The sequence below is a fragment of the Fukomys damarensis genome, unplaced genomic scaffold, assembly GCF_012274545.1.
Source record: "Fukomys damarensis isolate Sample0158 unplaced genomic scaffold, DMR_v1.0_HiC HiC_scaffold_24, whole genome shotgun sequence".
In the NCBI taxonomy this organism is placed as follows: domain Eukaryota; kingdom Metazoa; phylum Chordata; class Mammalia; order Rodentia; family Bathyergidae; genus Fukomys; species Fukomys damarensis.
Genome location: NW_022900936.1, coordinates 70,656,768 through 70,669,783, shown reverse-complemented (window position 1 = coordinate 70,669,783; position 13,016 = coordinate 70,656,768). Strand labels below are relative to the sequence as shown.

The following is a 13,016-nucleotide window of genomic DNA, read 5'->3' as shown; positions in this document are numbered from 1 at the left end:
TCAAGTGCATATTATATTGTACAAGTATCAGTGAGTTTTGACAAATGTATATATATCACCTTGCCACTGCAACCAAGATATTGAACCTTTCTCTTACCACCTAACATTCTCCTCATGTCACTTAGTATGATCCCAGGGCATCTGTTCTGGACTTTTCTGCTGATCTCTATGTCAACCTTGTGTTCATACTGTTCGTCTTAGTTATGTGTCTTTGTGTAAATTTTGGAGTCAGGCATTGTTAAGGCCTCCAACTTTGTCTTTAGTTCTCTTGAGCTTTTCATTTTTAATGCATGTCCAATACATTTGGATTCAGGTTGTCAATTTCTAAAAAAAAAAAATCCTGCTGGAATGTTCAGTAAGATTGTACTGAATCTAGAGGTTAATTTCATACAGTTGACATCTTAAGTGTTGAGTCTTCAGTGTGTGAGCGTGATGTATTTTTCCATCCTTTAGCTTCTCTTTAATTTCTCTCAACAGTGTTAGTTTTCATTGTTCAGACTCTGCACATAGAAACAATTTTTTATATTGACCTCATGTGATCATGCTAAATTCACTTTAAGTTCCATCATCTATTTTTGTTGAGTTCTTAGAAATTTTTAAATGTACAATCATGTCATCTGTGAATAAAAGCATAGTAATATCTTCTTAATCCATATGCTTTATTTCTTGTTAAGCAGGTTAGCACCTCAAGTGTAATGTTGAATGGAGTGCTATGGGTAGACATCCTACGCTCAGTCCTGGTTTTATGGGGAAGGCTTTTGGTCTTTCATCACCAAATATGTTAGCTACATTTTTAAATATTCATAACATATTTACATAATTATCAGGTTGAAGACGTTCTTTTCCTGGTCCTACTTAATTGAGAGGCTTTTTAAAAAAATAATCCCTATCTTTTTTGTTTCTGGAGAATCTGCAGTAATGTATTGTGAGAAATGCATTCACTCTTTCAGACCTAAGGAATGAACCCAGAGGTATGAAGAGCAGTGAAAGAGAAGCGTTTTAGAGTCAGTATTGCAAAGCTGTATTTGCTGTGAGCAGGCACATCTGGGGAAGTTACAGCAAGCAGTTTATCCCCTAGCATGTGGGTGCCTTCCCTCACTTCCTTATTGGATTAGTAGTATGGGGGATACAGTCTTTCCACATGTCACCAAAGTTTTCTTTTACTTTTTATAAGGCAGTAGTTCCCTCATCCCTCCCCCAGTTTGAGTGTTGACTTTGTGTCCAGCTACATTACTGAATTGGTTATGAAATCTGCAAGTCTATTGCTAGAGTTTTTGGGGTCTTTTATGTAGAGTGTCATCTCATCTGCAAATAATGGTAATTTAACTTTTTCCTTTCCTATCCTTACTCTTTTTATTTCTTTCTCTTCTCTAATTGCTCTGGGCAGTGTTTCCAGAACTATATTGGATAAGAGTGGTGACAGTGGACAGTCTTGACTTCTTTCTGATTTTAGAGTGTTTTCAGTTTTTGTCCATTTAGTATGATGTTGGCTGTTTTTTGTCATAGATGGCTTTTAGCAGATTGAAATAAAGACCATCTATTCCAGTTTTTTGTAGGGTTTTTATCATGAATGGATGTTGGATCTTGTCAAATGCTTTTTCTGCATTGATTGAGATGATAACATGGTTTTTGTCTTTGGGTCTGTTGATATGGTATATTACATTTATTGATTTGTGTATGTTGAACCATCCCTGCATCCCTGGGATGGATCCTACTTGGTCATTATGTATAATCTTGATGATTTGCTGCATTCTGTTCGCCAGTATCTTATTGAGGGTTTTTGTATCTATATTCATTAGGAAGATTGGGCCTGTAGTTCTCTTATTTGGTTGGATCCTTCTCTGGTGTTGGTATTTGGTTAATGCTTTCTTTTAGGAATGACTTTGGGAGTATTGCTTTCCTTTTAATTTCATTAAAAAGTTGAGATCTAGCAGCATTAGGTCTTCTCTAAATTTCTTTTTGAATTCACCAGTGAATCTGTCAGGGCCTGGACTTTTCATTGTTGGTAGATTTTTAATTACATCTTCAATTTCATTGACCGATACTGGTTTATTTAGAATTTTTATATTTTCCTGACTCAGCTTTGGTAATTCACACACACACGCGCGCGCGCGCGCGCGCGCACACACACACACACAGATATGAATGAAAGAATGAATTGGTCCATTTCTTCTGTGTTTTCCATCTTATTAGGGTACAGTTTCTTGTGGTAGGTATTGATGATCTTCTGGATTTCTGCAGTATCTGTTGTGATTTCACCCTTCAATCTTAATTGCATAGGTTTGAGTCTTTCCTTTCTTTGATAAAGTTGGCTAAGCGTTTGTCAATTTTATTTAATCTTTCAAAGAACCAACTCTTTGATTCATCTATACTATTGTTTTCTTAGTTTCCATTGCATACATTTCTGCTCTGATCTTTATAATTTCCTCCTCTGTATGAGCTTTGGGCTTGATTTGCTCTTCTTTTTCTAGAAACTTGAAGTTCCACATTAGGTTGTTTATATGAACTCTGTCTGTTTTTCTGTTATGGGAATTCACTGCTATAAATTTCCCTCATAGGATTACTTTCATTCTGTCCCATAAGTTTCAGTATGTTGTATTGGTATTATTTAATTGTAGAAACTGTCTAATTCTTCTTTAGTTTCTTCTGATACCCATTGATTGTTCAGGAGTATGTTATTTAATTTCCATATGTTTATGAAATTTTGGTGGTTTCTTTTGCCATTTTCATTGCACTATGGTCTGATAATATGCATGGGATAATTTCAGTTCCTTTGCATTTACTTAAGCATGTTCTATGAGCTAATATGTGGCCTGTTTTGGAGAATGTCTCATGTACAACTAAGAAGACCATGTATTCTTATATTGTGGGATGGAGCATTCTTCAGACATCTGTTAAGTCCATTTGTTTTGAACAAAAACTTTTGAAATTTGGTTCTGTTCTGATATTTCTTTGTTGATTTTTTTTTTTTTTTGTCTAGTTGATCTGTCTATGTGTGACAGTGGAGTATCGAGGTCTCCCATTACAGTTGTGTTAGTGGTTATTTGATATTTCATATCTGTTTATATTTGTTTTATATAGTGGGGCATGTGGGTATATGGTGCATATATATTTATGATTGTTATCTCTTTTTCTTGGGTTTTTCCTTTATAAGGATGTAATAGCTTTCTTTGTTTCTCTCAATCTGTCTTGGCTTGAAATCCACTTTTTCTGCAAAGAGAATAGCTATTGCTGCTTTTTTCTGGGTTCCTATCACATGTAATATTGTTTTCCATCCTTTGACTTTCTGTCTTTGAATTTATTTTTGAATTAAATGTGTTTCTTATATGCAGCATATTGTTGGATCTTGCTTCTTGATCCATTCTGCCAGTCTTTTTCTTTTGATTAGTGAATTGAGACCATTTACATTGATGGTTATAGCTTATATTGACTTATCCTGCCATGTTATTTTCCTGTTGTTGTTTCCTTTGTTTTCCCCCTTTGTTTAATTATTTGCCTTGCTGGGTAGATTCATTGTGTTTGGGTTTCTGGAGTTGTAGTCCTCATTATTTCTTTCCAGAATGTCCTTCAACATATTTTGGAGTGCTAGTTTGGTGGTCATGAATTTCTTCAGGTGTTTTTTTTCACTGGAAGTATCTTATTTCTCCATCAATTTTGAAAGATAATTTTGTGGAATACATTGATCTGGGTTGGAGATTGTTTTCTTTTAGGGCTTAAATACTTCACTCCATGCTCTCCTCGACTTGAGGGTTTGTGTTGAGAAGTCTACTGTCATCCTGATGGGTTTTCCTTTATAGGTGATTTATTTATTTTCTCCAACAGCTTTTAAATATTCTGTTCTTGTGTTGAATTTTTGGAATCTCAACTATTATATGCCTTGATATAGATTTTTTTTTTAAATCATGGCTTATTGGAATTCTATATGCCTCTTGTCTATACATCAAATTCTTTTTCTATGGTTCTGAAGTTTTCTGCCACTACTTCTGTAAACAGTTTTTTTTTTTTTTGGGGGGGGATCATTTTCACTGTCTCTGGCTTTTTCATTGATTCTGATCAATTTTATGTTATTCTTCATTACATCATCTAGCAGCTGATTAATTTTGCATGGTCCCTTGCTATTCATAATTGCTATCTGCAATCCTATCCTCTGTATCTGATATTCTGTCTCATATTGGCTCATTCTGCTGCATATAATTTCAGTGGAATTCTTCGTCTCCTAAATATTTGTTTGAATCTGTTTCATGGACCCCATTTCTCTCCTATGTTGGATGTTCATGGTTTTCATCATTTTCCTAGGTTCTTCTATTTTTAAAATTTGTAATGCTCTAGAGTTATTAACCATGTCTTCCATTATGTCACCATTTCCGTAGTTGAGAAATTATTTCTGATTTGATTAGTTTCTAGAGTCTCATTAATCTGTTTTGTTACTTCCACTGGTGGCACTTCATAGAGTGACCTGCTTTCGAATTGTTCCACCTTGTTGCCACCTGGGTTTGCCTTGGTGAACTGGAAATCTATGGTCGCATATTGCTTAAGCATCTTCTCATTTTCTTTTTTTTTTTTAAAGTTTAATTCTTTGGGTGATGCTTGTAAATTGCTTATAGCACATAGCTTTATTGCTTGTACTTAGAACCCTCAGGAAATGACTGCTTCTCAGAGATACCTTCCAAATATAGCTGCCTTTTGGGTTTTGAGTTTGTTGCAGGATCCTACCTCTTAAATTAAATTGGGATGAGAAGCTGCTACTTTTTGGCCTCACCCCAGTTTCTTTGGCCCTGGCCTATAGTATTGTTTATGACCCTTAGGCAGTCTCAGTCTTGGCTACCAGGAACAACAACTGATTAGAACAATTGTATCACCTTGGCTAAAGTAGTACAATTAGCAATAACAATAGTATCAAACACAGCCTAGAAAATGACAAACTGTGGTAACTATTAGTTTACCATCTTTAAGTGTATGAAGTATGTTTGTGGTTATATAAGAAAATCTAAAACCAGAAAATTGTGTATAGTAAGTATGCCCTTAATATGGTGATATTACCATCAGTGGAGAAAATTTAGAAGGGGTTTTGGGGAAAAATAGAGAAATAGAAGAAGAGATTAGAAGCAAGGCTGATGGATCAAGGAAGATTATGCAAACTTTGGGAAACTGGTGAAGAAGACAGGAAGGAAAGAGAAGGAAGAAATAAAAAGAACAGAAAACCTAGAAACAATGTTCACATTTATATAAGAACAAGGACAAGCTGTCAAGGAAAAAGCAAAACAAAACAACAAACAGCAACTAAAACAGCATGAAAAGAAAAAAATGTCCACTTCAGGGTGTGTGTTTGCTGTCACTGGTAGATAGAGTAGGCAGACAGATCTGTGTTGATTAATCCCAGCAAGCCATCCATAGGTTTATGGTGTAGTATGGTGTGGTAGCAGATAATCCCAGCAAGCTTTTATCCCACTGAAGTTCAGGTTGTTTTCTGGCAGTGAGACTAGAACCTGATTTGTTCAGCCTGCAACCCTCCGTGTGTCTCCTACCAGTTTAAAATTGGCTCTCTGACCTGCTGACTTGAACTCTGTTCTGCCTCACCCTGATACTGGGATCTGCTAGATGGAGCCAGCCCATAGCTGCTCTGATTTCTAAGCTCAGTTGATCCCTCTCCAAGATGGGTACTGGCCAGTCTCCCTCTCCTGGGGGATGTCTGAGCCTGAATAACTCATCAACCACTGTAGTTCATTGTGTCTACTGATCCATTCCACTGGTTGCTTCTCTGGAGGCCTCTGGAGTTGCCAGTATTCACTGTGCCTCTGCAGGCTTGAGCCTCCCTTCCTAGGCAGTGAGTCCATGTATAGGGAGAAAGCACTGATTGCCCCCTCCTTCTTTGTTGAGGTCTTTCTCTTTGGCCTTCAGTTCTCACTTCAGATCCTTGCTGAAGCTTCAGATCTACTTCCCTCCTTTTTGTCTTCCTCATATTGCCTTATTCCAGTGTCTGGACCCCAAAACTCAGTGGGGCTTTTCTCTGCTGCTTACCACTTACCATCCTAGAAGTCAGTACTATAATAATTTATTTTAATAATACTATATAGTAGTTCAATCTTCTGAAGTGTCTTAAACTTCTTCAGGTGCTTAGGTTTGTAATCAAAAGTCTTAGATGGTGCAGGGTATTTTGGTGGCATATTGTTGGGCTTTAAGAATAACAAAACCAAGAACATTCGAGATAGTGCTCGGCGGTATAGCAATCTGATGTAATGCAGGAATGCTGGTGCATCTGGTAGAAATGAGTTACAGGGCAGCAGCCAGTCAGCAGCAAGGAAAAACTCAATAATGCTCTCAGATTGGCTACTTGCAAACCTGTCAAAAAAACCCTCAGAAAACAAATGTGGAAGATATTTGCAGTATCTGAGAAATTCTTGGGGTTTCTGCAAACAATTTTTAGTTAGGTTCTAAGGAAAAATCATCAAATGACTGAGGCTGTGATTTCTTTACCATGACTTTATGGGGTATACTATATACCATTTTGTTTTAAGCCAGTAGCATCTTTTATCTCAAATAGAAACTATTCTTTTATGTATGTATGTATGTTCTTTTGTTTCATTTTTGCTGTTTTTTTCTCTTTTAAAACTTCTACTCCTTGGCTGAGAATGTAACTTGGTGGTACAGTGCTGTCCTACAGAAAGCCTTGGGTTTCATTCCCAGTACTGCAATAAGATTAAAATAAAATAAAATAGTGTGAAGTTTTAGTGTTGCTAGTGAGGTCTAACTAGCTGAGCCCACAGTTCATTAAAACAAACAAACAAAAAATCTCCAGTCTTTTACTTCTTTTCCCTATACTTTGATAATGATATCACAAATTACCTGTTTTATATTGTTTATCAGTTAACATATATTTATAGTTAGTTTTTTATACTTTTGTGTTTTCAATTCTGTACTGGAATTGAAGATGACATATACTTTTCCTTTGCAGATCTTTAGTATTATTTTAATGATAGAAAAATTCTCAGTTTTGGTAGAAGCCAGGTCTGTGGTATTCTGTTATCACCTGAATTGACTGTAGTTGGTGATCCACAATTCTAGCCATATATTGCTACTCCTTAAACACTTCAGGATTTATTATTGTAAATTGCCATATTGTGTTTTGCTGTGTTTTATCTTTTGGATATGAATAATGAACACTACATTTATGCAGTTATTAAAATTTGAGTGTAGCGTACTGACAGAATGTAGGTGTTATGGTTGGGGTCTAGACGTCCCCGCAAAGCCTCATGTGGTCATAGGCTGGATCTAGAGTGTGTGAAGCTGGAAATGATTCATGATGCACTGCTAGGCTCAAGAGCACTAGGATTAAGGCTATGAGTGCTGCCCATCCTGAGTAGTCTGAATAAGGTAGAAGGGAGATGCTGTTAACTCTCATTACCTTTCTGCTGCCTTGCCCATGCCATGTTGTCTCCTCTGTGATGCTTATTTGCCATCCCAGCCTCAGAGCCAGCTGATTATGGACTGAACCTCTACAAACTGTAAGCCAAATAAACCCCTTCCCCTCTAACTTTGGGTGTCAGGTATTTTGTTTCAGCAATGAAAGTAACTCACACTGTAAGTTAGTTAAGTTGATCCAAATTCATATTTTAAACGCATGCTTTTTAGGGGCAGGTGCATGGACTTGTCCAATCCATAAAACATTAGCTGAGAAATGGTTTTTGTGTTCAAGGGCCAGGTTTTTTTGCACTTGTACAATTTTTCTGAGTTAATAATGGAGGATGCTCAAAGATATGTTCCTAGATTGTCTCTGGTTATTTATTTGTTTATTTATTTAGAGACAGTCTCTTTCTGGAGCCCAGGTTGACCCTGCTACTCATGCTCCTCCCTGCCCCAGCCTCCTGAGAACTGGAATCATAAGTGAGCACCACAACACTCGGCTCAGTCTTGGCTTTTAGACATTGTTAAATTTTCATTTTTTAAAAGACTCACCAGCATCCAACTTTTTTTTTCCTTTTGTGGATTTTGATTAATAAAATTAATCAAGGTTGATATGGAAATAAAAAGCAATTTCATTTCTTAAAAAAATGAAATAAATATTTAAATATTTCATTCACTGACCTTTGCTCAATCAAGAGGCAACATTAAGATTCTGTTAGGCAGGGCTGGGGATTTAGCTCAGTGATGCCACCACATGCCTCACAAGCACATCCCAAGTTCGATCCCTGGTTCCTCCCCAAAAGAAGTCAAAAAGCTTGTAGTCTCTCCTGCCCTGTCTGTGAGGACATAGTGAGGCTCTCTTAGAAACTGACTATGCTGGCATCTAGATCTGATTGTTATAGCAGCCTATTGTCAGTGCTCACTAGAGAAAGAGATTTTATATTATATCTGTCTATCTATAGATCTTGGTTTGTGAGCATAACTTGTTTTGAAAACATTTCAAAGCACTGTATATCAAAATGTATTTTCCTATAAGAAATAATGGAAACGCAGATGATGCATTCCACAACCCAAGATAGTAATATAAAAATGATTATAACACTGTACTGTAATATAAAATAATAAAAAACAAAATACAGAGAAAAACAAATAGCCTGCACTTAACCTTTGAAAACTTCCATGGTATTTCCGAGTGGGGTCATGGGCCTGGCCGGCTGGAGCAAGGTCTCCGCGCGCGTGCAAATGGTCGCAGGTCAGGTCAGCCCCGGCCCGGCTCCATGTCCCAGAACCTGCGCACCGTGCTTATTTTTGGCGGCTTCTTCTCCTTGGTTGGTGCCTCCTTATACCCCATCTACTTCCGGCCCCTAATGAGGCTGGAGGAGTACCAGAAGGAACAAGCCATCAATCGGGCTGGGATTGTCCAAGAAGATGTGCAACCACCAGGGTTAAAAGTGTGGTCCGATCCATTTGGCAGGAAATGAGAAGGCTGTCACCGTCTCTGATTACGCAAGTAGACATCTTCATGCTTTCGACTCTGCTTCGAACATAATAAGGAGCTTCACTAATAGAACACTTCACTGAGGGGTGGCTGGAGAAGAAAACCCTGAAATGCCGTCAATAAGAGTATTTGTCATGAAAGACTATGCATCAGAAGTAGTATTTCCCTTCTTAAATATGAAAAGTACCCTGGAACACACCACACCATTAGGAAGGCTTGCATGATTTAGTTGACTTTCCAGAAATGAAGCTATCTTGTGGGGCTGTTTGCGGGAGATCTGTTTATTATTCAGTCTTTATCACCTCCTGAGCTATGATAGGAATACAAGCAATCTGTGGGCTTGCGGAAGCAGATTTCAGTGAAGAACCACCATGCTGAGCTGCCTCTTAGGGCTCTTTGAAAATATTCAATTTGATAAAGCTCTTTGTGGACCAGGTACTTTGTGCTGTTTAAGAATAAACAGTTCGGCTGAGCCATCTCCTGTTGAAGATTTCTCCATTCTGGAAAATAAATAAATATAAAGCAGGTCAAACCACAGGAGTGCCTGTGCATAGTACGCATCAGTGGTGAGTCAACAGAAGTTGAAAATATGTCCATTAAAATTATTTATTTTTATTTTGAAAAAAAAAAAAGAAAAAAAACCATGGTTGGTGTGAAGGAGAGGAGAGAGGAGGGTTGTTGTATAGTATGACTGTCATTAATGGAATCACAGCTATCTATTGGCTCAATGGAATCTTTTGGAGCAACTTTAACAAGGAATTTATACTGTGACACTTGCTTTTGCTTCCTCTTGAGTATTTCACAGAAATGTGAAATTGGTTTGTCGTTAAACAGATTTATTGTTCATTCTGCTAAAGCCTTATTCACATGGTACTTTTGTACAGAATTTTGCACTCTTACCCACATTTTACACATTTCCCTAATCACATTTGAACTGAGGGATTCTTTGCCTTTTTCTTCTTCTCTGCAGATGAGATCTCCTCCATAACTTCCTGGAGACAATTACACACAATCCTGTGAGGTGGGGGGGGGGAGAGGGAGAGGGAGAGAGAGAACTATTGACTGAGTTGTGATCACGTGACATTCAGTGTCACATAGTATTCGTATTGTAAGACATTACTAGTTGACTAGAAATGTTTTCTTGTCTTGTTGAACACTTGCAGAGCAAGTTATTTATAATCCAGTATTTTAATGTATATGGAGTTTTACAGGGTAGGCTTACATTGGCCTCCTGGAGAGTGCAGAAGGGCTGCTGGAGATTCAAAGGATCCGGTGAAAAATCAAAGGCCTGGAGCTCATTGCAGAGTCCTGTACAAGTCCATATAAGGCAGAAGCTTCTGCTCTGGAAGCCTGGAGAGGGACACCTGAAGGTGATGGCAAAGCTTAGATCTCCAGAGAAACAGCAGTGAGACTTCCTTCTTCTTTCCCTTTTTATTCCATCCAGGCTGCAAGCCTGTTAGTGCCACCAACAAAAGGTGGGTCTTCCTTCTTCAGTAAATACATCTTTCAGTCACATCCAGAGCCAATCAGCTGGGCAACAGTTAACTATGACATAGCCCTATCGTTACAGCAGTGAGTTGCTGTTACTCATTTTACTTATTCAAAAGCATGCATATATTTAATACATATATAAACAATATATAGACATACACATAAGCATATAGAATTCAATACTTTATTGCTATTATTTTATGGAAATTTATCTCTCAGAATATTAAATAATAAAGTTTTTATTTTACTTTCACTTCTCCATTGCTCTTTTGTAGGTCTGAGTTTCTGTCCTACATTGTTTTTCCTCTTTCCAAAGAAAGTTTATCATGTTTTGAAGGAAGGTCTATTGTCAGTAATGTTCCTCGATTTTTACTGGCTTGGGAAAGCATTTCTTCTTCTGAACAATTTAAATATTTCTTCATATTCTTGTGAGGAGAAGTCACATGTAATTGTTATCTTTGTCTCTCTGTAGACAAGTTTCACCCACCTTCCTCCTGGCTCCTTTCAAGATTTTTTCTTTATCTTTGATTTCTGTAGTTTGAATATGAACTGCTGAGGTATAATGTTTTGCTTGTTTGTTTGGCATTTATCCTATGTGGTATTGTTTGGTTTTCATGGATAAGTGGCTTACTGTCTACGATTAATTTGGGAAATTCTCACTTATTCTTTGATATTGCTTTCTGATGGACCTAAAAAGAGATGTTTTATCATTTTTCAGTTTTCTGTGTGTTGTTAGGATAGACTGGCAACTTCCAAGGGCCTTATAATGTCAAAATGGTCCTTTCTGTTTGCTTCCCAGAAGAACGTAACCCATTCCTCGTCTTATCCTTTTTATAACATATCTGTTCATTTTTCTTCCTGCAGTATATTTACTGAGACTAATAAAACTCTTTCTGGGTACCTGAATCTAAATTGTACTGTATCTAAATCTTACTGGCCCCTTACCCTCAACTAAACTATCTCCTCCCTTTTTTCTTTTTGTTGTACTGAAGATTGAGCCCACATGTGCTCTATCACTGAGCTGTATTGCAATTTTTATTTTTAATTTAGAGACAGAGTGAGTCTGGCTGAGTTGTCCAAGATGGCCTTGAATGTGCAATCATCCTGCTTCACCCTCCTGAGTAACTAGGATTACAGGCATATGCCACCATGCCCAGCAAACTGATCCTTTTTAATAGCGTTCCTTAAGTGAGTGGGATTTGGCCCCTTGGAATTAGCTTTTAGCAATTCTGTTAGACATGTCTGCTTTTCTTTGACTAGGAGAGTGTTTTACTCTACCTCAAGTGTGGTGAGTTCAGTTTATGTGTATTTCTGCTGAAATGCTTAGGACTTAAGTGGTGGATTGACTAATGGTCAATTTGGAATGTACAGATGAACCAAACCAGCGTGTTTTCGTGTGGAAGACCTATTGGAGGGTGATCAATCCTCTGACTGCCTAGAAAGAGGGATGGTGAGGGCTAAAGAAAAAAAGACAACAGAGATTTGTATAATTTCGAAGTATATATAGGGCTGGGAGGTCAGTGCCTCAGAGCAGGCGCAGACGAAGACACTCCAAGCTTGCCACAATTTATCAGGTTCATGGGGAGTATCAGATGGCTTAGAGGGTGGTAGTGATCTTCAGTTCAGGAGATCTTATAATCAGAGGGAGTAACAGGTGTCTCAGAGGGCAAGGGCAATCCTGTGGTTGATGAGGATCTTAGGTTGATGAGCTTGTTGATTAGGACGGTGAGCTGAGCAAAACATTCTTACAACAGTAGGTGGGATGAATTAAGCTGATAAGGAATTTGCTCCTTCCCAGGTTAAACCTTTCTTTTTGTATTACTACTTGGTTCTTAAAGAAACAGGATGTCTTCAACTGATGTAATCTTGCCCTTGAGTGTCACAGCATCACTGGACCATTAGGCCTCAGACAGCCCTAATCATAATTTAATTGTGAAATGATTTCCCTCCCCAAAATATGTAGAATGGCTCCTGACAAAAACTCACCTGAGGATTATTGCCAATGGCATAGAGAACTGGAGGGGAAGATGTTGGGCTATTGATTTTCTTGGAGAAGCTTGCCAAGGGTGGTTTTCCTGATGCAAACTTGGCTGTTCTCATTGGAGGGGAAGCTTGGGGCTTTGATGCTGCTGTTGCTGGGAATAGCTGCTGTTCTCATCAGGGGAACTGTGATCTTCACTTCAAACATCACTTCCTGGCTCCAGTGTGAATCCCTCAACCTCGTGGCACAAATCCTTCAACCCACTGGTGCGGGTTTTCTGGCTTCTACCACTGTCCTTTAGGCCTTGCAGGTGCAGATCCTCAATATGGGTAAGCATGAGACATTGTCATGGGCTCTAGGCCGCTGGCTGGACTCAAGGAGGACACTGCCTTGGACTCTAGGCCTTCAACTGGACTTGTGTGGCACATTGTTGTGGGATCCAGGCCTTTGGCTGGATTCTTTGGGTCTCTAGTGTGTGGTTAGAACTCTTGCACTCCTCTGCATTTGACTTTTTCAATGAATATTATAAAATAATCCCATAAAATATGTGTCCTGTATTAAAGCTGTTCCCTTGTGTAAGACCTAAAGTCTCACTTCCACTCCACGAAGCGTGAACAGCCAAAAGGCCTCCACGACTGGGCCCTA

The 13,016-nt window shown here is 38.2% G+C and overlaps 2 protein-coding genes across 5 annotated transcripts in view; both read left to right on the top strand.

Annotated features, from left to right (window-relative positions):
• The window catches only part of Rad18 (RAD18 E3 ubiquitin protein ligase), a 143,107-nt gene that overhangs the window by 12,156 nt on the left and 117,935 nt on the right, over window positions 1-13,016 (top strand). The gene's annotated exons all lie outside the window — the stretch shown is intronic.
• Window positions 8,679-8,958, top strand: LOC104858451 (small integral membrane protein 20-like). Its single transcript, XM_019206818.2, has one exon. The coding sequence runs from the start codon at window positions 8,679-8,681 to the stop codon at window positions 8,880-8,882; it is 204 nt and encodes a 67-aa protein (XP_019062363.1). The 3' UTR covers window positions 8,883-8,958.

Bases quoted from the DNA above. Each gene is read 5' to 3' on its own strand.
- LOC104858451 (XM_019206818.2), top strand. From the start codon at position 8,679: ATGTCCCAGAACCTGCGCACCGTGCTTATTTTTGGCGGCTTCTTCTCC.